Source organism: Camelus ferus, chromosome X (genome assembly GCF_009834535.1).
Source record: "Camelus ferus isolate YT-003-E chromosome X, BCGSAC_Cfer_1.0, whole genome shotgun sequence".
NCBI lineage: Eukaryota > Metazoa > Chordata > Mammalia > Artiodactyla > Camelidae > Camelus > Camelus ferus.
The window spans coordinates 18,995,004-19,019,519 of NC_045732.1; the positions used below are offsets into that span (position 1 = coordinate 18,995,004).

General features: G+C 41.5%; 1 protein-coding gene across 6 annotated transcripts in view; it reads left to right on the forward strand.

Moving 5' to 3' along the window:
* The window catches only part of ADGRG2 (adhesion G protein-coupled receptor G2), a 120,910-nt gene that overhangs the window by 55,389 nt on the left and 41,005 nt on the right, over nt 1-24,516 (forward strand). For 4 of the 6 annotated variants that reach the window (XM_032475046.1, XM_032475050.1, XM_032475048.1 and 1 more), the window contains 3 exons: nt 21,667-21,702; nt 24,277-24,324; nt 24,424-24,447. In XM_032475046.1, coding sequence (XP_032330937.1) covers nt 21,667-21,702; nt 24,277-24,324; nt 24,424-24,447 — 108 coding nt within the window. The remainder of the gene's footprint in view (nt 1-21,666; nt 21,703-24,276; nt 24,325-24,423; nt 24,448-24,516) is intronic. The other 2 variants (XM_032475047.1, XM_032475051.1) reach the window with 1 other exon arrangement.

The window sequence follows — 24,516 nt, forward strand, 5'->3', positions numbered from 1 at the left end:
GTCAGGGCTATAGGGCTCTAACATATGTGGCCAAATTGTGGATTAGTCTAGTTAAATGTTAAGCCACCTGTAGTAGGTGCTATTGGTGCTCTGCCCATCTCCCTGTGGCCCACCCCAAAGAGGTCATCTACAGACAGATCCTGTGCCTGCTGTTGGCTCCTATGTCTCTCTGACTGAGAGTGATCTGTGCCCATGGGCCATGCTTGGCCTGTGCATGGAACAAGCTGGAGTTCCAGCTAGAGCGCCAGGGAGTTAACACCCCAAAATAGTGAGGAATGTGAGTTGGTGTTTACCTATGCCAGCTTCCTTGTCCCGTGGCGGGACAATGCTGAGGTGTGTTCTATACACCAAGTAGATTGTTGGATGGAGCCCCAGTTGCCCATAGTAGCCACGTGCTCATTAATGTACCCATTGTTGACTTTACTCCCTTCCCTACCTCATTTACTCCCTCCATCTGCTTCCTGGGGTCATGCTTGTTTGGAAACACACTCATCTTCCAAGGTCCAGCCAAATATTACTAGCTCTATAAAACCTTCCCTGACCACTTCAGAAGAATTCATCTCTTTCCCCAGTGCTCACTTTTCTCTTTATCTTTTTATACTTATTTTGTAGATGTACTCCATTTGCATCATGAGTCCTTTCAGTGCACTATGAGGGGCGGGTGAGAAGGGAGGATGAAAGCTTGATAAGGTGGGTGGGAAACTAATGGGATGGAAACTACTGAGTCCTGAGGGCCCGCTCTGGGGCAGGCCCTTCTAGGTGCTTTATGTATATCATCGCTTTTAACCCTCACAAAAACTCTTTATGGTAGATGCCATCAGTCTCAGTTTGCAGATGAAGAAACTGAGTGTCAGAGAGATTAAGTCCTTTGCCCAGAGTCACACAGCTCGGAGGATTCCCCATCGCAGTCAGTAGCCTGTTCTGTTCATACAGTACCAGGTTGCCCAGTAAGTGTGTGAAGACTGCATGAACATGTTGCTGAGACATGGGAAGAAGATGGAGAGGGAGCCTGAGGTAGACCACCGGGGAGCGGCTGTTCCCCCCAGCTCTGGTGGACGTGAACTGCAAACACAGTAGCTTCACCCTGGAAACCTGAGAGATAACTCAGCTCTTGACAGCGAGGAGAGATAGATATTGACACTCTTTTGTTAAGCCACTGGTCAACAGAGAGAAGCCTTAGACCTTTAACACTTCCAGTTGTGTAACTTGGTGATGTTTGAGAGTCATTCTTGGTCTACCAGAAGCCCAAATGAGCTTTGGCAGGTAACTATACTTGACTCCAGCCTCTAGTTCTTTTGGGCTGTGCCAATCCTTTTTTCTTTTCTTTGGTTTTTTTTTTTTTTTTTTTTCTGTCTTCCAAAGAGGTCTTCTTTTAGGTACAACTATTTTCCAGAGGATGAGATGACGTAATAGTGGAAGATGGTTATAATTTCATTCTTGCAGAGTTGTCTTCCCCATTTGGAAACAATTACACATTTGAGCCAGTTTGGTGATCTCATGAGCTATAATCCCAACTTACTCTCTTTCTGGGTTGGGTCTAGATCTTTCTGTGCTGCAGGCATTTCCAGTGATAGACTTCTCTATAATTCCCCGTCTCCAAGGCCTCAGTGTTTTGTCTTCTCTTACCCTCTCATGCTTTCTCCATCCTTGTTTTTCCTTGTGTAACACATATTGGAGCTGGAGGAAGTAGACTATATACTCCTGAAAGGCAGGGAAACTGTCTTCTTTGACTTTGTGCTCTAATACCAAACCCAGTGCCGGTCTCCTTGTCTCTGAATTTCCTATGTGTGAAATTGAGGTTAGAAATACCATAGTGGTGATCTGATACTCAGCCAACCGCCCAACCCTCCCAAATCCCACAATTTGGTTGTGCCCTGGCTCTTTCCCTGGCAGGTGGAAGTGGTGACAAGGGATGGTAGAGACTCTAGATGGCTTGAGGGGGGAACTGAAAGCAGAGGACATTGTGTCCCACTTCTCACTTAGAACGCCGGTAAGAACTCTTCACAGTGGCCTGTACATCAACACAGGGCAGTGGTGATGAGAAATGCTGACACAGTGTGCTTAGGCAAAGAGAAGGCTGGAGGTGGTATCCTCTCCAAGTTTTTCTCATCTCCTGTGTGACACGGTAGGGATTCTCAACTGTCCTCATATTCCTAGTAGGTAGCTCTGTTGAGAGCCAAGGGCAGGGACAGGGCTGTAAAGATGAGGGTGTGGACAACTTAGACCAGGAGCCAAATGGAGGATGTGACAGACACTCAGTGGTGAGAGCTGAGGGGACTTGGGTCAGCAAGAGAGGGACCCCCAGGCTGGGGTGAGATTCTGAGAAAGTAGAACATGGGGCCCACTGGACATAACCTTCCGCAGTGGATGCCACCTGGACCCCCAGGAACCCTGGGGGGTGAGGGAGATCTCTGGAGAAGCCACTGAGAACCCAGGGCTCACTACAAGGTGAGCTCACAGATCCAGGCCCCTTCTCCCTGCTGCAAGAAGAACTGTAGTACCCCAGTCCTAACCCAGAAGCCATCCTGACTCTAGAAGGAAGAGGAGGGAAAACAAAAGATTGTGTGTTAATCCAGAAGACATTGAGTTAACTCAAGGCCATTGTAGAGCAGAAGAGAGGGCTACCTTAAATCATCAAGTTTAAGGATCCCTTTCCTGTACCTCTGGAATGGAGACTCCAAAACAAGATGGAGTCACGCTAGACATCAAAGGAAGCTCAAGGATTTTTAAAATTTGTGTATTGTTGCTATTGTTTATCCATCCAAATTATGTCTACACATTTTAAACTCACTCTAAAACAAATCCATATGGAAACTTAGGATATGTCAGGACAGTGGTAGGAGTTGTTGGAGACCATCATCATGTCCTGAATCTGCTCCTCCTCCTGGTTTTATCTTTTCAGGTATGAAGAAATAATCTGGTCAGGTCCTTGAGGATAAGGGGACATCTTTTCTCCTCTCTATATCCTCCATAGTGTTAGCATGTAGTGGGTGTTCAGTAAAACTCTGGCTGGCTGGTTGGTTTTGATTTGTGGCTCAAGTCTGAAGCCTAGAGATGCATTAAAACACGGGCCTCTCCCCTCAGCTTACATCACCAGCGTTATCCTCATCTGAACCCAGTGAGTTCTGATACAACATACATTATTCCTCTGAACTTTTGCGTAGACTTCAGTGAGGTGGCTGTACATTGGCTCTAGTTACTCTTGAAGAATGCATTTCCTCTCCTCCATGTGATGAAGGGGCTTGCCTGATTGCCTGAAAAGATTCCTTCACACTCTGACATTCTGTGAGTTGAATTACCCAGTAGGGACAGTCTTCAGTTTCCTCATTTGTTGTCCTGGGATACCGGGGATTCACGGGGTCTGCCTCGAACTAAGAACCACTCATCTCTGCAATCCCATTTTAAGGCTGCTCTCCTATTCAAAGTTCCTAATATGAAACTGGGGATAATTTAAAAGTCATGGTTTTTCAAACTACTTCTTTTTACATGAGGCAATTTCAAAGGCTCTTACAGTTACAATGAAGCCGGCGAATCTCTTGATTTCTAAATTGATGAAAGCTCCAGAAATGGCTTTTGCTGACTGCTAAATCTCCCAGGTGCCAGTGCTAGCCTTGCTTTGCTCTTCGTGGAAAAGTCCCAGTGTCTCTTTGTAGGCTCCAGTGGCAACAGCATGTAGTACTGAACATTAGGAACAGTCGCAGCAACCTGTCTGGACATTTCTATAGGTCTTCATAGTTTACAAAGCACCTGGGTGTGTATATATCATCTCACCATGTCCCGCTGCGTTGGGTGGAGAAGTTTGTGTTATCCACACTTTGCTGATGAGAAGACTGAAATGCAAAGCAATGGATAATTTTCTAGGTTACTCAGCAAGAAACACCGTCAAGGTGCTGAAGGCAGCTCTCCAGAACTTCTACACCAGACCGCACGAAATGCTTGCTTTGGGCCATATGAGTACATTTTAGCCAAGATCTTTAACAGTGGTGACTTTAACCATGAGGAATGTCCCTTTTGACCAGGGGTTGGCAAACCTTTTCTTTAAAGAGCCAGATAATAAATATTTTTGGCTTTGTGAACCATATGATCTCTGTGGCAACGATTCAGCTCTGCCTGTGTAGCTCAAAAGCAGCCACAAACAATATGGAAATGAATAGGCGTGGCTTTGCACCAGTAAAACTTTATTTACAAGTACAGTCGGTGGGCTGGATTTGGCCCGTGGGCTGTAGTTTCTGGACCCCTGATCTAGACAGAGCCGGAGGGTGTGGCACTTATTACTGATGATTTATCTCACGGCCATTCCTTGCTTTTTTCTTGCTGGCTAAGCCCAGCTTCATAGGATGCTCACCCCTTCCCGCATGACTCCTGATTATTTTAAGCCACCTGTGCAAATGCTGGAAAACTTTCCCTGCTCTTGAGACTCAAGGAAAAACAGTTCCCCTTCTGCGTCCAGAAACACACTGTCCAATGTGATAGCCGCTAGGCACATGTGGCTATTTGAATTTAAATTAACTAAAATCAAGTGAAATTAAAAATTCAATTCCTCCATCACACTAGTCACATCTGAAGTACTCAGTGGTCACCCGGGGCTAGTGGTTGCCATATTAGACAGGGCAGATATAGAATGTTTCCATCATTGCAGAAAGTTCTCTTGGATAGTGTGTTGTGCTTGGATGTTTTTGTGTTTGGATTTGTTGCCCGAACCAGTGGTAGCCATCTTAAAAACACTGGGAAGAGCTAGGGAGTGCAAGTAGAAAATGGAGATAACCTGAGATTTCAAAGATGTGGAGTCTCTGAACTAACAGTATCCCGAAGATGAAAGAACAGAAGGCTGGGAAGGGCCTGCATCTTTGTTGTCATCACTGAGCTGTAGGACCAACCTTAGAACTGTCTGCTTTTGGATTTCTTGTTAGGTGGGCTAAATGAATGTCCTTAATATTTATGGTACTTTTAACTGAATGATGTGTGACTTGGCCCTGAAAACATTCTCACACATCTAGGAGTTAACTTTACAAAGGTTTACTGTGGGTCATGTCATTATAAATGCTTCACGTGTCACCTTAGTGTCTTCTGAAAGTGTCTACAGTCAGGTGATAATCCTTCATTTTCTAGATGAGCAAACTGAGGCTTGGACAGTTTGAATCACTTCCAAGTTCACACCGCAGAAAGTGGAGGTGGCGGAATTCTAGAACTTGTGTCCTTCCTCACTTCCTCAGTGTTTTGTCCCTGAAGTGGTTGAAAATGTATTTTACATGACGTAGACTGAAACTTTGTCATGTTCATTTATCCTGGGATGGACTAGTCCCCCAAAGGACTGGATAAAGATAAAGAGAGATCTGAGGAATAAAAGCAGTAATTCCACTGATTTAATCTGTTAAGAAGTAAGTTGATGTTCCAAGAGAATACGCTATTGAAATGTACCTTGATGTGGGTACATCTTTACTTCAAAGAAATAACGAGAAACAGATTGATCTTGGCAAGAAGTCTCATGTTCACAAGATCACAGTGCTGTGAAAAACCATCAAGATGAATTCAGGGTGCTTCTGCAATGCTGTCTGTGGCAGTTGTGTTCGTTTTTGACACCAGTGCCCCGTTTGACCTGTATCCTTCTCTCTTCTTTCCCTTTAGGAATGCACACAGCATAAAGTGAAAGTTACTCTCTTATCACCTACTGCTTAGTATAGTGTAGAGTTTTGTTCATTTAAGGACGAGAGAAGTGAAAAATATAAAATGGGCAGTAGTCTTGCTTCAGGGAATGAATTAGAATTGCTTATGATTATCTGATTAATTGACTAAACAAGACCTGAACACAAAACCATGTTGTGTTTCAATTTTATAGCATTTTTTTTTTGTCTTGCTCCTAATAGAAAATATGATTTGTTATTACACTGGTTCCTGATCTGGATTCACAGTAAAGTCTAACAAATTCTGGGTTTTGGTGTACAGGCAAGAGTTTGAATGAGTGAAGAACATTCAGTTATAGGATAGTTTCAGAGTAGAATTTTAAAACTTTCAAGTGAGTTGCATAATACCACTAGAGTGTAAACTCTGTTTGAGGCCAGGGGTTTTGTTTTATTCCCTGCTATAACCCCTGTGCCTGGCATACAGTAGACCTTCAAAAATTGGAATAAATGAATAAGCTTTGCGCAAGTCCCTTCATGTTCCTAAGCTTGTTTCCTCACTTGCAGACTGAGGGGCTTGGACTAGTTTGGTATCTAGTCTGTTCCCTACCTATGGCTTATGTTGTAATTCTTTTCTTCCAGTGAACTCCAAGTCCTAAAAGATACTATCTTTCAAAAGATTCATTTAAGTAAAACTGTCCTCCCATTTTTGTGTTGAGCAAATACCACAGAAATAACTGCGTCCAGTGTTTGTGATCAGCAGTAGAAAACCAATATTTTAAACAAAGCCAACATCACACTGTTTTCTCATGCAGTCTTTTGTGGGTAAATAAACAATTTTTGAAATAAGGAAATCTAAGTGACTACCTTTGCCAGTCTTCCACATTTACAGTATTGCACTAGGTCACCGACAACCCTGTGTCAAGCAAGTCTATTAGCGCCATTTTTCCAACAGCGTTTGTTATTTGTGTCTCTGTGTTACATTTTGATAATTCTTGCAATATTTCAAACTTTTCCATTTGTATTACATTTGTTATGGAGCTATGTGAGCAGTGATCTTTGCTGTTACTACTACAACTTGCAGAAGGCTCAGATGATAGTTAGCATTTTTTAGCAATAAAGTATTTTTAAATTAAGGTATGCACATTGTTTAGACATAATGCTACTGCACACTTAATAGACTACAACATAGTGTAAACATAACTTTTATATGCACTGGGAAACCAGAAAATTCGTGTGACTCGCTTTATTGTGGTATTCGCTTTATTTTGGTGGTCTGGAACTCAACCTGCAATATCTCTGAGGTCTTCCTATGCTTCTAAACAAAACATGATGCTGGCATCTCCCAAAGCTCTAGCTGTTTCTGTTCTGCAACTGGCCCAAAGACATTCTGAAGATCCTTACAGCCAGCCAAAGATCCTTATCTTTGAGTGGTAAGATTATGAATTTTTTTTAAAGTTTTCCTTTATACTTTTCTGTGGTTTAGAATTTTCTCCACATTAACCTACATTATTATTATAATCAGAAAAGAAATTTATGTTAATTTTTAGAAGCTTGCCTAAGACCCCGAAGGAGACTGCGTGTCCCAATAGAAGACAACCTCGTAACACCATGATCAGCAGTGCCTTCCACTTTTTCCCTGAAACTTTGCGGGGTCTTGATTTTGTATAAGAGCTTATGAAACATGTTATGATCACCACATCTCCTGAAATCTTTTGACTTCTGCCTCTTTCCTCACATATTTCCAAAGCAATCCCAACAGCGTTTTGAAAATCGGAAGGAAATAGTATAAAGAAGAAAGAAACTGAAGTGGAAGTCTTGCTCAGTAGAAGAGAGAAATCCTTTTCAGAAAAGCCACTAGGAAAATGAGGACTAGACAGAGCATTGTATTCATTGCTGACATGAGCACTATTTTCTGTGTATTATTCTCAACATTGTAGTGGTAGTACCTATGGAGTATGTCCTACTAGGATTATCTTCATCCCTGTTTTCCAGATGGGGAACTAAAGTGAAGGTGGGTTAAATAAGTTGTCCAAAGTTAAATATCGATGGATTACAAAAGTCGTACAAAATTAGCAAGTGGCAGATTTGAACCTAGGCTGTCTGGGTTTCAGAGTCTAGGTTCTTACCCTACCCACCACACTTGAGTGATTCAGGGCAACGTCATATGGGCTGTTGGGGTTTGATAGGTTAATGTTGGCAGCTGACTTCTGCTCCTCCCTCACCTTCATGTCACAGTAACCCCCCATCCTCTGTTCTTATCTTAGAAATGCCTATTTAACTTCTTTTTTCATGCCAGATCCCCCAAGCACGGGTTCAGGTCCTCTTCGTGTCTTGCCCAGTCTACTGCAGTAGCCTGCTCTCTGGCCTTCCCACTTCAGATCACCCTCCTTGTTTATTTCATAGCTATATATATATATATATTTAAAAAATATTGTTCTATGCCAGGGGCTGGGGAGAATGGGGAGTCCATTTTGCACCCGAGTCTGTCTTAGGCTCTGCACCCCCAGAGAAACTAAGCTAAGATGCCAAGGGGGTCACTGCTGTACTGTGAGCTGGCAAAGAGTGGCATGATCTGAGGGAGACTTCTCCAGTCTCCTAGACCCTAACCATTGGTCCCCCCTGACCCCCTTTCTAGGTACTTCTGCACTTGAACATCTACCACAAGAAATTCTCGCTAACTCATAAATTACAGGTGCTCTGGGGTGAGAACATATCAACTGACTAACGGACACTAGTGGGGATCAGGGAGGGATGGGGCACCCAGGCAAATGCTGCTTTCCTTAAGCTCTATCTCTTCAGGAGGAGACAGAGATAGCCCTGGCGTGTGCCTTCTCTTGTGGGGCAACTTCACCTGCATGGGAGTGAAAATTGGTTCTTGGAGGTGAAACAAATCTTATAGATTACACAGTGCTGGGACTAGGATGAGGCAGATGAGGGGTCTAGAGCACAGAATGTTAGGAGACACCCACTCTTTGGGCTGTGTGCAGCCTCTCAGAAAAGGGGCTATTTGAGCAACATTCAAAAGAGGCACCAGAGCAAACCAAGGCACTCTCTGGAGGACAAATGTTTCAGGCAGAGGGAGCAAGCAAGTGCAAAGGCCCTGAGGTGGGAAGATGCCTGGTGTGTTGGAGCAACAGCAGGGAGGCCAGTGTTGCCGAGTGAGGGGAGAGGAGGGGGCTATGAGATCTGGGGAGAGGGGCATCTGTGTTGCAGGAAAAGTGAGGAGATTCTATGAAGAAGCACGCCTATAATGCCAGGGTAGGAAGTGTTCAGTAGAGGCCAGTCTGCCTCCCTCCCTGCCCCCTGAAGCACTGAGCAACATTTACATATCAGGCTGAAAAAGTTCAGAAGCTACCAGCCTTCAGAAGTAGAGGGAACACAAATCGTGGCTAGCATTTAAAAATGGAAAGCACAACCAAAATACTCCATTATCTGCACTGGCCTTGACTGAAAGCCTCCATTACTATCTCTGTGTCTAACTTCAGGGGCGCTGGGAAGAGGCGGATGATGCCTAATATCCCCCACCTGTGAGAAATAGATTTTCTTTTTTTTTTTTTAACATTTTTTATTGATTTATAATCATTTTACAATGTTGTGTCAAATTCCAGTGTTCAGCACAATTTTTCAGTTATTCATGGACATATACACACTCATTGTCACATTTTTTTCTCTGTGAGTTATCATAACATTTTGTGTATATTTCCCTGTGCTATACAGTGTAGTCTATTCTACAATTTTGAAATCCCAGTCTATCCCTTCCCACCCTCCACCCCCCTGGTAACCACAAGTCTGTATTCTCTGTGAGTCTATTTCTGTCCTTTATTTACGCTTTGTTTTTGTTTGTTTGTTTGTTTTTGTTTTTGTTTTTTAGATTCCACATATGAGTGATCTCATATGGTATTTTTCTTTCTCTTTCTGGCTTACTTCACTTAGCATGACATTCTCCAGGAGCATCCATGTTGCTGCAAATGGCATTATGTTGTCGGTTTTTATGGCTGAGTAGTATTCCATTGTATAAATATACCACCTCTTCTTTATCCAGTCACCTGTTGATGGACATTTAGGCTGTTTCCATGTTTTGGCTATTGTAAATAGTGCTGCTATGAACATTGGGGTGCAGGTGTCATCCTGAAGTAGATTTCCTTCTGGATACAAGCCCAGGAGTGGGATTCCTGGGTCATATGGTAAGTCTATTCCTAGTCTTTTGAGGAATCTCCACACTGTTTTCCATAGTGGCTGCACCAAACTGCATTCCCACCAGCAGTGTAGGAGGGTTCCCCTTTCTCCACAGCCTCTCCAGCATTTGTCATTTGTGGATTTTTGAATGACGGCCATTCTGACTGGTGTGAGGTGATACCTCATTGTAGTTTTGATTTGCATTTCTCTGATAATTAGTGATATTGAGCATTTTTTCATGTGCTTTTTGATCATTTGTATGTCTTCCTTGGAGAATTGCTTGTTTAGGTCTTCTGCCCATTTTTGGATTGGGTTGTTTATTTTTTTCTTATTGAGTCGTATGAGCTGCTTATATATTCTGGAGATCAAGCCTTTGTCGGTTTCACTTGCAAAAATTTTCTCCCATTCCGTAGGTTTTCTTCTTGTTTTATTTCTGGTTTCCTTTGCTGTGCAGAAGCTTGTAAGTTTCATTAGGTCCCATTTGTTTATTCTTGCTTTTATTTCTTCTAGGAGAAAATTTTTGAAATGTATGTCAGATAATGTTTTGCCTATGTTTTCCTCTAGGAGGTTTATTGTATCTTGTCTTACGTTTAAGTCTTTAATCCATTTTGAGTTGATTTTTGTATATGGTGTAAGGGAGTGTTCTAGCTTCATTGTTTTACATGCTGCTGTCCAGTTTTCCCAACACCATTTGCTGAAGAGACTGTCTTTATTCCAATGTATATTCTTGCCTCCTTTGTCAAAGATGAGTTGACCAAAAGTTTGTGGGTTCATTTCTGGGCTCTCTATTCTGTTCCATTGGTCTATATGTCTGTTTTGGTACCAATACCATGCTGTCTTGATGACTGTAGCTCTATAGTATTGTCTGAAGTCTGGGAGAGTTATTCCTCCAGCCTCTTTCTTTCTCTTCAGTATTGCTTTGGCAATTCTGGGTCTTTGATGGTTCCATATGAATTTTATTATGATTTTTTCTAGTTCTGTGAAATATGTCCTGGGTAATTGGATAGGGATTGCATTAAATCTGTAGATTGCCTTGGGCAGTGTGACCATTTTAACAATATTGATTCTTCCAATCCAAGAGCATGGAATATCTTTCCATTTTTTAAAGTCTTCTTTAATTTCCTTCATCAATGGTTTATAGTTTTCTGTGTATGATTCTTTCACCTCCGTGGTTACATTTATTCCCAGATATTTTATTACTTTGGGTGCTATTTTAAAGGGGATTGTTTCTTTACTTTCTTCTTCTGTTGATTTATCATTAGTGTAAAGAAATGCAACTGATTTTTGAACGTTAATTTTGTAACCTGCTACCTTGCTGAATTCTTCAATCAGCTCTAGTAGCTTTTGTGTGGACCTTTTAGGGTTTTCTGTATATAGTAACATGTCATCAGCATATAATGACACTTTTACCTCTTCTTTTCCAATTTGGATCCCTTTTATTTCTTTCTCTTGCCTGACTGCTGTGGCTAGGACTTCCAGGACTATGTTGAATAGGAGTGGTGATAGTGGGCATCCTTGTCTTGTCCCAGATTTTAGTGGGAAGCTTTTGAGTTTTTCACCGTTGAGTACTATGCTGGCTGTAGGTTTGTCATATATAGCTTTTATTATGTTGAGATATGTTCCCTCTATACCCACTTTGGCGAGAGTTTTTATCATAAATGGGTGTTGAATTTTATCAAATGCTTTTTCTGCAACGATTGAGATGATCGTGTGGTTTTTGTCCTTTCTCTTGTTGATGTGACGTATTACACTGATTGATTTGCGTATGTTGAACCAGCCTTGCATCCCTGGGATGAACCCCACTTGGTCATGATGTATAATCTTTTTTATGTGTTGTTGGATTCTATTTGCTAAAATTTTGGTGAGGATTTTGGCGTCTATGTTCATCAGTGATATTGGCCTATAATTCTCTTTTTTTGTAGTGTCTTTGCCTGGTTTTGGTTTCAGGGTGATGGTGGCTTCATAGAATGAGTTTGGGAGTATTCCCTCCTTTTCAATCGTCTGGAAGAGTTTGAGAAGGACTGGTATGAGTTCTTCTTTGTATGTTTGGTAGAATTCCCCGGTGAAGCCGTCTGGCCCTGGACTTTATTTGTAGGGAGGTTTTTAATTGCTATTTCTATTTCCTTTCTAGTGATCGGATTGTTCAAGTGTTCAGATTCTTCTTGATTCAGTTTTGGTGGACAGTATGTTTCCAGAAACTTGTCCATCTCCTCTAGGTTATCCAGTTTGGTTCCATATAGTTTTTCATAATATTCTCGTATGATATTCTGTATTTCTATTTTGTTTGTTGTAATTTCTCCATTTTCCTTTCTTATTTTGCTAATTTGTGCTCTCTCTTTTTTCTTCTTTGTGAGTTTGGCCAGAGGTTTGTCGATTTTATTTACTTTTTCAAAAAACCAGCTTTTGGTTTGGTTGATTTTTTCTATGGTCTTGTTAATCTCTATTGTATTTAATTCCTCTCTGATCTTTATTATTTCCTTCCTTCTGCTGCTTTTTGGGGCTTTTTGTTCTTCTTTTTCTAATTCATTCAGGTGGTGGGTTAAATTGTTTATTTGAGATTGTTCTTCTTTTTTGAGGAAGGCCTGTATCGCTATAAACTTCCCTCTTAGCACTGCCTTTGCTGTGTCCCATAGGTTTTGAGTGGTTGTGCTTTCATTATCATTTGTCTCAAGGTATTTTTTAATTTCAGCTTTGATTTCCTCATTGATCCATTGTTTTTTCAATAACATATTGTTTAATCTCCATGCTTTCCTTTTTTTCTCCTTTGTTTCTCTGTTGTTGATTTCCAGTTTCATGGCATTGTGGTCAGTAAAGATGCTTGAGATAATTTCTATCTTCTTAAAATTGTTGAGGTTTCTTTTGTGCCCAAGTATATGATCGATCCTGGAAAATGTTCCATGTGCACTTGAAAAGAATGTATATCCTATTTTTTGGGGCTGTAATGTTCTGAAAATATCCACCAAATCTAGTTTTTCTATTGTAGTATTTAATTTCTCTGTTGCCTTGTTTATTTTCTGTCTGGAAGATCTGTCTAGTGATGTTAATGCAGTGTTAAAATCTCCAACTATGATTGTATTCCCATCAATATCCCCCTTTATCTCTGTTAGTAATTCTTGTATGTACTTAGGTGCTCCTATATTGGGTGCATATATATTAACGAGTGTAATATCCTCATCTTGTATCACTCCTTTAATCATTATAAAATGTCCTTCTTTATCTTTCTTTATGGCCTTTGTTTTAAAGTCTATTTTGTCTGAAATCAGTACTGCAACACCTGCTTTTCTGGCTTTTCCATTTGCATGGAATATCCTTTTCCATCCTTTCACTCTCAATCTATATGTGTCCTTCTCCCTAAAGTGGGTCTCTTGTATGCAGCCTATTGAAGGTTCTTGCTTTATTATCCAGTCTGCCACTCTGTGTCTTTTGACTGGAGCCTTTAGTCCATTAACATTTACGGTAATTAATGATAGATGTGTGTTTATTGCCATTTTGAACTTATCTTTGCAGTTGAATTGGTATATCCTCTTTGTTCCTTTCTTCTTCCTTTTGTGGTTTGGTAATTTTCCTTTGTATTATCATGGATTTTATTTAATTTTTGTGACTCCTTTGTAAATTTTTGGCTTGTGGTTACCCTTTTTTGTAAATCTATCAACCCATTACTATAACTGTTTTTATTAAACTGATAGTAACATAATCTCAAACCCATCCTACTGTTAAAAAAATTTAAAAAAGAAAGAAAAAATATTCTATATTTCCCTGCCTCCCTCTCCCACTCTCAGTAATTTGTATGTCTTCTTTTATAATTTCATGTTTACTTTATTTGTAATTCATGAGTTATCACCTTTCCAGTTGTGTGTTTCTCATTTCTGTAGCATCCTGCTGCTTTTCTATTTAGAATAGCCCTTTCAATATTTCTTTAGCATGGGTTTAGTGTTGCTAAACTCCTGCAGCTTTTTTTTGTCTGTGAAACTCTTTATTTCTCCTTCTATCATCAAGGATAGCCTTGCTGGATAAAGGATCCTAGGCTGCATCTTTTTTTCATTCAGGGCTTTGAATATATCTTGCCACTCCCTTCTGGCCTGTAGTGTTTGTGTAGAGAAATCAGCTGAGAGCCTTATGGGGGTTCCCTTGTAACTTACTCTTTGCTTTTCTCTTGCTGCCTTTAGAATCATTTCTTTATCCTTGACTCTGGCCATCTTGATTATGATATGTCTTGGTGTGGGTCTATTTGGGTTCTTCCTGTTTGGGACCCTCTGAGCTTCCTGTACTTGGATATCTGATTCCTTCTTTAAGTTTGGGAAGTTTTCAGTCATGATTTCTTCAAAAACCTTTTCAATCCCCTTTGATCTTTCTTCTCCTTCTGGGACCCCTATTATGCGAAGATTGGGACGCTTTATATTATCCCATAGGGTCCCTTATGCTATTTTCATTATTTTTTATTTGCTTCTCTTGTAGTTCTTCTGAATGGGTGCTTTCTATTGCCCTGTCTTCTAGATCACTCATTCGTTCCTCTGCATTATCTAGTTGGCTTTGCACAGCTATTAGATCATTCCTCATCTCTGTCAATGAGTTTACCCATTCTACTTGGCTCTTCTTTATAGCTTCAATTTCATTTTTGACATATTTTATATCTCTAAACACTATCTCTTTTAATTCCTTCAGCAATTCGATCACTCCTTTTTTGAAATCTTGATCTAGTAGGCTATCGATGTCTATTTCGTTGATCTTTCTTTCAGGGGATTTCTCTTGTTCTTTTAATTGGGAAAAGTTTTTCTGCTTCTTCATCTTGCTCATACCTCTTTGGCACTGTGGTTTATGGAGTATCAGTTGTTTATTTTGGTCCTTAAGGATTTTATCTATCTGATGCCTATTTAGGAATAGAACTTAGGAAAAAAAAGAAAAAAAAATAAGAGAGAGAGAGAAAGAATTTTAAAAGAAGGGAGAAAGAGGGTTTGAAAACAGTGTATAATGAATAATAGAAGAGTGAGTTGAAGCAGAGTATTAATCGGGTTGAGACGTCCTTTTAAAACCTTTACCAAAAAAGGGGGGGGGAGATGAATAGATGTATTTGAAACCTGTGTCTAATCAATAGCAGGACATCAAAACCCAAGAGAAATAGAAATGAATTAAGAAGTAAAAATTAAGAGAGTAATAGAAAATAGAACAGGTAAAAACATTAAAAAAAAAAGGGGGGGGGTTGTCGGTGTTCTCCAGGAGTCTGTGTGCTTTTAGTGTGAAGTCTTTCTGTCTTCGTCCTGTTTTGGAAGCTCAGCTTGCTGTTTTCAGAGGCCCTCCGTTGGCGCCCTCTTCTGTGCTGCTGCCAGCACCTGTCGGCAAGCAGATCGCGCCTCCTCCTAACACTGGGTCAGGTGCAGCTCTCCTCTGCTGTGGGCGGGCGGGTCGCTGCCCCTCCGGATGCCGCAGTCAGATGTTGCAGACTGGCCGGGTAGGAGGGCGGGTCGTGCCCCCTCCCAGCACCTCGGTCAGGGGCTGTGTTCCTGCCCGAAAGGCGGGGGGGGGGGGTGGGCTCTCCCTCTACCTGCGCCGCCGGTAGCTCCGCTCTCTGTGCGGCTGCGCGCTCTGCCCTGGTCGGCGCTCCGCAGGTGGGCTCGGGGAAGACCGAGGGACAGCCCTGTCCCTGCTCGGAGCCAAAACCCAGCTCCTTGTTTGTCTTTGTGGAGCAAGTTCTCTGAGGGACCAGGATGGAAGGATCCTATCTGCCCGGGCTGCAGGCCAGTCTCAGTCTGGCCTTTGAGGCTGCTAAGCCCTTCAGTGTGGATGCAGGTTTCGCCCCCGCCCCCGCCTGAGTGCTCAGCGCGGAGGATATGGCGGCTGTGCCTGAGCCCCGCCTCTCTTCCCCCGAAAACTTTCCGCGGGTTTTCAGAGATGGGGGTGTGCACCCTTCCCCCGAGAGCACATCAACCTTGCTGTTTTATGGAGGGCCCAGGTTGTTCTGCCCTGTGCACCCACAGCCACGGCGCGCAGCCCCTTGCAGTCCCCCGGGGCTGCCTCTGTGCAGCCGCCCCCGTCCTCCGCCCGGCTTGTGCAGCCTGGCCCTGCCCGCCGATGCCGGCCCGCGTCTCAGGCTGGGTGTCGTGGGGACGCTCTGTGCCCGTTTAACTTAGTTCTGTTAGTCAAGGGCTGCTCTGTACAGATCCGAGCCTCGGAGGCTCCCCCTCCGTCCCGCTGGCCTCTCAGTTGGAGAGGGGAGACCCGGCGAGAGAGCGCCAGTCCTCCTTTGCCGCTCCCTCCCCGCGGGACCCGTCCCGCGCTGCTTTGCCTTTTGTTCTTTCTTTTTTCCTTTTCTCCTACCAGAGTTTTGGTGTCTTTATCTTTTGAAGAGGGCGATGGTCTGTTGGAGTTCCGCAGGTGCTCTGGTTGGCTGAGTGGGTCTGTAGATGTGGGTCTTGGTGTATTTGTGGGAGAGGGTGACCTGCGAGTGTCCTTCTACTCCGCCATCTTCTCCGTCTCTGAGAAATAGATTTTCAAGGCTCTTGTCCTTCCTAAAATGCACATCCCTTCTAAAGTGGAACGGGGTGGACAGCCAGTTGGTCAGTGGCTCTTCACTATTTTAAACCACAGCCCAAGACGAGAAGCAGCCCAGTGTAGTGAGGCTAGAGAGCCTCGGCTCAGATCCTGGTTCTGTCCTTTTACTATGCACGTTACTTGACTTCCCTGTGCCTCAGTTTCCCTATCTGTAAAATGTGGATAATGTGCCTCGTATTATTGTTATGAAGACTAAATGAGATAGTACTTATGAAATGCCTGGTCATAGTGATGTTATATAAATGCTTGCTAATTGAAAATAGACTCCCTTTCGGACTATTTTTCCTGGAAAAAAAATACATATGAATACACACAAATTTACCTTCTATTTCAGGGACTGTCTGGGCATTCCAAAATGCATCCCCTAAATCCTCAGGGAAGGGATGGTCCATAAACCCCTGAGAGAGGTCAGATCAGTTCTGGAGGGGTTAAGGGGCAAGGGGACGGGTGCGTGGTACTGCGTGAGGTTGGGAGAAGAGCAGGAATCAGAGCTCGGGGACCGAGCACACATTTCCCCTGATTCCCATTTTGGCCAAGGCCCACCTCGAATTGCCCATCGTTTGCACTTTGGGAAATTCCATCAGCTAGGAGCTGAAGTTTTGTTTAGTGGTGTCATTAATAATTGTTTAATAAAAACGTTATGTCAGAGTATTTATTGAGCAGTGTGACGGGAGATGGTCACAGCTCAAGTCAACAAGTTTCGGCTGAGCCGAAGTAGAAGTGTTTTCATTCATTTTGTTGGTTATGTAGTAAACTCTGAAAATACAGTTCTTGGAAGAGTGTCTGTTGTTGCAAGCCCTGAAGAGCCAATGTAATGACAATATTGTTTTGTTTGGGGTTCCCATATAAAAGTGCCAAGGCGTGGTGCCTTGTGTTGAATCATCTCTCTCTGGAGCAGTAATTCAATCCAGAGAAGGACTGCCACCAGATTACAAATTTTAGTTGGGTCTAAAATATCCATGCAAGGGGGGAGGTGGGCAAGTCATATCCTTTTTAGATCCACTTCTAGAAGATTAAGCCTTTATCTTTCCCACCCAACTTGGGGATGAATGTGTTGGGAAGAAATACTCATTAGTATTATCACAGTCACAGGTTTCAAGACAAAAAACCCCATCTGTCACCCATATTTTAAGTCCTACATCTCCCACCCTATCAAATAGCAGGAGAAAAATGAACACTTCAGAAACACTCAGATGTGACCTTGTAAGACTTAGGTTCAGGTTGTTTGGGAGGTGATCCCGGGAATCAGGAGCGGGGACAGGAAGACAGCATTAGGAACAGAGGAAAGGTCAATAAAGGATATATTATTGAGATCATTGCAGTAGGCAGTATTTGTGATATGTGTCTGGCCATTTTCATCCATGTTTGTAGGATCTGCTGTGATTGGCAGTTCTAGCTGCTGCTCTGAACGGCAGATTCTGAACAGTAGCCATCCAAGAAGTATTCTCAAGTGTGTCCTTCATGGACTCCGCGTCGTTACTCTCAGATCTGTTCCCCATCTTTCCCTTGCTGTGCTTTGTGTCACAGTAATCTGACCCCTTGTAATATTTCCATTAAATTCCTGCTCTTGAACTACCTGTCGTGGGTTCCTAACTGATAGAGACTCTTTCACGATGTCGTCAGTTAGTCCGAAAATATTTTGAACATCTACCCGATACAAGGCCCTGGACTCGATTCCTGGAGGATAATAAGGCATCAAACAGCTGAGCATCTAGTCTGGAAAACAAGACATACGGTGGAAAAGTTAAATAACAGTGCCCAACAGTCACCAAATGCCAAGTAAATGGCCTTGGGGAACCTGTAAATACATTGCCTTACAAGACAAAAGGGCTTTTGCAGATGTGATTAAAATTCAGAAGGATGACCTGGAGAGATTATCGTGAATTACCTGGGTGGGCCTGATCTGATCATTTAAAAGTGGAAGTTGTTAAAAGCGGAAGAAGAAGGCAGGAGAGTGAGTCCAAGAGATGCTGCATGAGGGGGACTCCCCCATCCCATCCCACTCTTACTACTAGCTTTGAAGATGGAGGAATGGGGCATGAGCTAAGAAACGTGTGGGTGGCTTCTAGATTCGGGGAATGGCCTTCAATTTACAGCCAGCAAGAGAATGAGGACCTACAACTGCAACAGACTGAATTCTGCCAATTACCCAAATAAGCAGGACGCAGAGTCTCCCCTAGAGCCTCCAGGAAGGAGTGCAGCCTGTCGACACCCTGCTTTTAGTCTGATGAGACTCAAGCTGGACTTCTGACCTACAGAACTCTTAACAACAAATTTGTGTTGTCGTAAACCACTAACTTCATGGTAATTTGTTACAACAGTACAGGAAACTAACAGACTGAAGTCTCCAGCTTAAATTGTTTGGCTGGTGTTTCCAGCGGTCTGTCAAATTCTAGAATGATCAGGTATGGAAATGATGTGGGGTGATGGGAGATGAATTCTTGACTCTGTGGAGTAGGAGGGGTGGTGACAGTAAGGCATTCACGTAGCAGAGCTCAGACCACACTTGGCCATGTGGGATTGGATTTTGGGAGGTGGTGGCAATAACTTTGAAAGAGTGTGCCAGGGAGGCGATGTAGGGAAAGAGACTCCATCGAGGGGGCCAGTTTCTTGAGTTTCCAGTTCCTCTGTTTGGTGTCCATTCGAAGCAGAGGCATGCCAAACTCCTGCTCATCATAATTGGAGTATATGGACTTTGTTTTAAAAAATCACTAGGGAGTCATATTGAGTAAATTTTATAGACAGATCACAATAATTTTATTTATGGACTGAAATTGAGACTTCAATAAATGAATAATGCTTTAAAATTCGCTCTTTGTAGGTTTCCAAAGGAAAATCTGAAAAATTTAAATGTTTTTCCTTTCTTTGTTTGTGAATCCTTTTAACAATGGAAATGTTTTGTCTCCTAAGAGTGGCATGGAGCTCAAATACATGACTCACTGGAAATGACGACCACCTCTTTGGTTGTAACAAATGGGAAGTGAGTTAGGAGAGAGCCCAAGAGAAACAAGAGGCTGATACTTAGGAAAATGTAAGGCCTGTGGGGACGTCTCTAGGTTGGACCAGGAGTGATGTGGAGCACTGTAATGAGAGACAGAAAAAGTGAATAAAATGTTAGTCACTGAGTAATCTGGCCCCTAGAAGAAAAAAAAGCTAAAAGGAAAAAGCAGACAGTAACAATTTAAAAATCTCTAGCTTTTATTTACGGGGTTCCCTCCCTTCTTCGGTGTAGATTGCTGCTGAGAGCCCTGCAGGCTTGGCTGGTCTTGCCCCTGATCTATGTTTCCATCAGGTTTTATCTCTTGATTGTGAGTCCATGCCTATCAAACCTGTCTACCCAGAGATGGCTGACCAGGAAAGTTCCTTCTCTACTCTGGCTCCCCCATTACCCTTGAGTTGTCTATTTCCTCGAGCATCTAAGAAAGAGGTAAAACTCAAACCAGCCTCTTTCTCTGTGGGTACATAGCTCTTTTCAAAGGATTTAGCAGCGGAGAAGGTTGGAACCATTGGTGGCTCTGGTCAGCCACTGGAGAAAATTGGAAAGGAAGCAGTATTAACTCCTGTTGCCCTTCAGCATCACTCTCCATCCCTCTTCCCTGGTACTCAACTATTCCTCAGTGCCTTCGTGCTGTTCCCTGCCTTTGCCACGTTCCCACCCCACTCTACCTCACCTGCCTAAACTGATATGTCATTTTCAAGTAGCCCATATTGAATGTTAATTCTTCCCAGTACTTTTCAACATGGCCCAGTATGGTAGGTCTTTGCTGCATGATCAGAATTCAGCCAATTAGAATTAATTCATACTAAATTGTGAATGACTGATTTCCCCCCTTAGTGCTCCCAAGAGCATTCTAAAAATTAAACTCCTGTCAACACACTCTTTGATTGGTGGGATATTAAGGTAGCGTGAGGGATATATTGAAGGACAGAGACTAAGAAGAGGCAATTTCAATTAAATTAGGGCATCAAGGTACTGACCACTCTGTACTAACCATTTGAGCTCTCATTCAGTCCTGCTTTCAAGCAGACCTGTGTTTTAATTATCCCAGAAAATCATCAGTACCCTATCACTATTTAAGGAAAATAGGCTCCTGGAGGCTACCAGGTATGTTTCACTCTGCAGTTTTAGTTTCTAAATATACTTATTCTTTCTTTTTAATTGTCTTAAGATACCACTATGGAAATAACCATTCCTTTGTAATTAAAATTTTATAAGGTAATACTCCATGTGGGTGAGAATTTGGGAAAGTAACACCCTCATGTACTGCAAAGAGTAGTGTAAATCGGTTTGTTTTCTGAAGGGCATTTTGGCAATCAAAATTCATGGAATTTCTGAAGGAAATAGCCAAGTATGCGTGCAAAAATTTAGCCAAGAGGATTTATTCCAGGTTTGTTTGTAATCATGAAAATTGTACACAATAAAATGTAGGTCAAAAGGAAATTTGTTATATCAACTAATGGTACATCCAATCAATGAAATGCTCTGCAGTCATCACAAAATGGTATTGTGGAAAATTGTTTAATGATAGAGAACAATGTTCAGGATATACTGTCATGAGAAAAATCAGGTTGTAGTTTATATGATATGATCTTTCTTATCATACATATATATACACATACATTCATATATTTACATACATGTAGATATACGTCAACACAGAGAGAGAAAAAAATCTATGTAAAAATGTTAATGTCATTTATCTCTGTGTGGTGAAATTATTGGTGGTTTTAACTTTCATCTTTTTGTTTATCTGTAATTTCTTGTTTCTCTAGTAAGTATTATTTTTCATAGAGAAAAATATAGAATTACTTTTCTTTTAAGGAATCTGAGCATTCTCCCAAAATAAATAACACAGCATTTATTGTAGTTTATATCCAGAGACGCTTGATCTAGTTTAACTCAGAAGAAAGAAGTGGCTTAATTAAAGGTATGAAGTCTGTGCTAGTAGATATAAAAGAAGCACAGTTAATGGAAGTTTAATTTATGCAGATGTATACATTTACTTTTACACATTCTAATGAATATTAGCCAACAACCAAAGTCTTTAGTCATCATTTTTAGTTTAAAGTGGTCTCAGCCATTGTATAACAAAATATGGAGAGCACCGTCAGTGGTTAAATTGGAAGAATTGCTTCACCAGAGATACATCTTTGTGGAGAACTGAAAGAACGGATTAGGCTGTTGACAGTAATAGTAAATTGACATACTGCCCTCTTTTGGTCACTATTTGCAGCTCATTTTACATTCACTTCCATTAAAGATGTTAATCTACAAATTCACGCACAAACGAGACTAATTTTAAATCGCCTTTTTCCTCAACAGAGCATGCTGATGATTCAAGTTTGTTATCACCATCCGGTAAGACTTATTGCATGACTTTGGGGGAATTTCAGGAAAATATTCTAAAAGTTCTCCATGCAATGTCAGCTACAGCAAAATTGTTGTCTTCCATGAAGTTCATTAAATTCTGTCTTTAAACCTGTACCCGAAAAATCAATAGCAAACACAGACACAAGGACAGGCATATTGATCCTCCAATGTTGCTGGACAAAGCTGAGGTATACATTGTTGGTTTTCATTACGGTAACTGCTTAAGTTCTTCAGTATTATTTTTATTTTTTAATTTTTTTCAGTGTTATTTTTGTTGTAGTCTGTTGTAGTTCACAAGTCTCCTCAAGAGTATCAAGAACATGTTTATACATGCTGAATGTTCTTATATTTGAGAATTGAGATGTTATCTTAAATATACTTCCTCAACACCTCACTGAATAAATAATTTTCAAAAGATTTCTAAAGGCTTAGCACTCATGAGAATGGGGAGGCAAATCATTAAAGAGAAATTTATAACTAGGACGTGTCTTGGCAGGAACCAGCAACCAAACCCCCATTCGAGACTGCTAGCTGGACCAGACTTCGGGGATAAAGTGGTCCCGCCCCATCCCTTAGTTAATGACAGTGAAGCCTGGAGCAGCTAAGTGACTTAACCTAAGTTCACACAGCTGCTTGCCCCACATTACACAGAGGCAGCCCATGGCTTCTCTGACTCCTACTTCTGTATTTCTTTCTGCAATACATATACCATATATTACAGAACAATCTTCGTGGTAAGCAGTGTGTCAACTCACATTCTATCCTTAGTTGCACGAAAATGACCTACTGTTATTAATGAATTCACTTAAATGAAATTAATAATAATCACTATTACTGCTTGTGCACATAGTAAATGCCTGGGAGTCTTCAGACATCTCATTCTGCTCCCAATCTTACAGTATAGGGGTCATTATATTCATGTTATAGATGAGGAAACTAAGGGTCAGAGAGGATAAAACTTGTTCATGTTCAGTCTCTGGAGCCACACTACTTGAGTTGGAATTTGGCCACGACCTTCCTACCTCCATTGCTAGCTATGTGGCTTTGGACAAGTTCCTTTGCCATTCTGTGCCTCAGTTTCTTCATCTGTAAATTGAGGAGAATAACAGTACCTGCTTTATAGGATAGATGTAAAGATGAGATGAGCTAACACTTGTGCCCAGCACAGAGTAAACCCTCAGTATTAATAATCATTACTATTATGAGTTATTAAGTAAGAGCAGAGAGCCACATCCAGGACTGCAGATCTCCAAAGCTCAAGCTCTTTTTACTGAGCCAGTTTGCCCCCTCGTTGTTAAACTTCTAGGATAAAACAAATCAGTGTATTTTTCTTCCACTGCAGTAGCCTTCTGAGACTTAATCAGGTGATATCTTTACAAAATCCTGTTGGCATGGAATGAGGCCGAGGGTCTGGAGGCACATGCTGATGCCAGGCATAGCCTCGGGGCCTCTGGGGAGAGCCAGGACACAGCCAGGGATGGGCAGGCGGCTTTGCCCACTGGGCTCTTTGTTTGATGTCACTGTTCATCACCATTCAGAAAAAATACTAGTCATTAATTAAAAAACGACTTAGACCAATTGGGTTGTTCTGCCCCAAGAGCAAAAGCTTCCATATCCACACTTTGAATCTAACTGCTCAAGAACTGTTTTACTTCTCAAGAAGTATCCTTGGTAATTTTAAAAAAATGTAGTAAATGACAAAATTTGGAAGCAATAATATAGGACAGACAGGGTGTGTGTGTTTCAGCCAATGTATTAGTGGTCTAAAACAGACAGGCCCACCAAGTGCCTCGACACACCCAAATGTTGTCCTTACCAGCTGAGTATCAGGCTCCTTACTGCAAAGTTTCTTTTAGTTGTGAAATGTTTACTTGTCCTGTGCGTACGGAGAGGTCAAGCCATTGGATCTTTTTAATATTTAAACATGCAAAATGTGTGCGGTAGACTGACCTCAGCTTAAATGGAGTTATTCCACGGGAAATTTACAATGTGATTGATGATCTTAATAGCAGCCATATTTTAAAATAACTTACCAGGAAGTTGTGTTAGGTCATAGTGTTGAGTGATAGCAATATCATTTTTTTAAATCCTAAATTCATTGTAAGAAGAGTTACCAGGTGTTGTCATAGAGTAGAGCCAATGTGCCAGTACGTTTCATAATTGCAGTTTGACAAATTATTCAAGTATAAAATGTTTTTGTGAACTCTCTGGCTGAAAAAATTTGAAAGTAGTATATCTTGTATTTTGTTGTGATTTCTAAACTTATTTCTGTAATATTCCATAAGTCAGAGCATGCTTTGTGGTCATGTCTCAGGTTCTTTATCCATAAAATGAGATAGTTGTACTCATTGCATCTCTTGGGTTCTTTCTCTACTATTCTCTCATTAAATGTGTACTCACTGAGTGATTATAGGACTTGCAGATTTAACTACATATTGGTCTGATAGCATGTTTCCTACTTTTCACAATTATATCTCAAAAGTTCTAGCTTCTTAAAATTCAATAAATAATTGTTTCATAGTATTAATTGGAAAATTTCATTGTTGTTTTTTTCTCCTACAGCTGAATCACCTCTTGTTGGTTTTGTCCCCTACTCCAATGGTACTCCAGGCAAGATTTTGGCAAAATTTAAACCTAGATTTACCCCAATTTGTTAAGTTTTTGATTTAATTTTATCTTTGTATTGTCTTTTTTACCTCGGGACAAAAGAGGTTGAAACCACAAGCCTAAACGGTAAGAATTTTTCTGAAGCAAGTGAAAATTGATAACCCTTAGTATGAATAGAAGTGTAATTCATGGTGT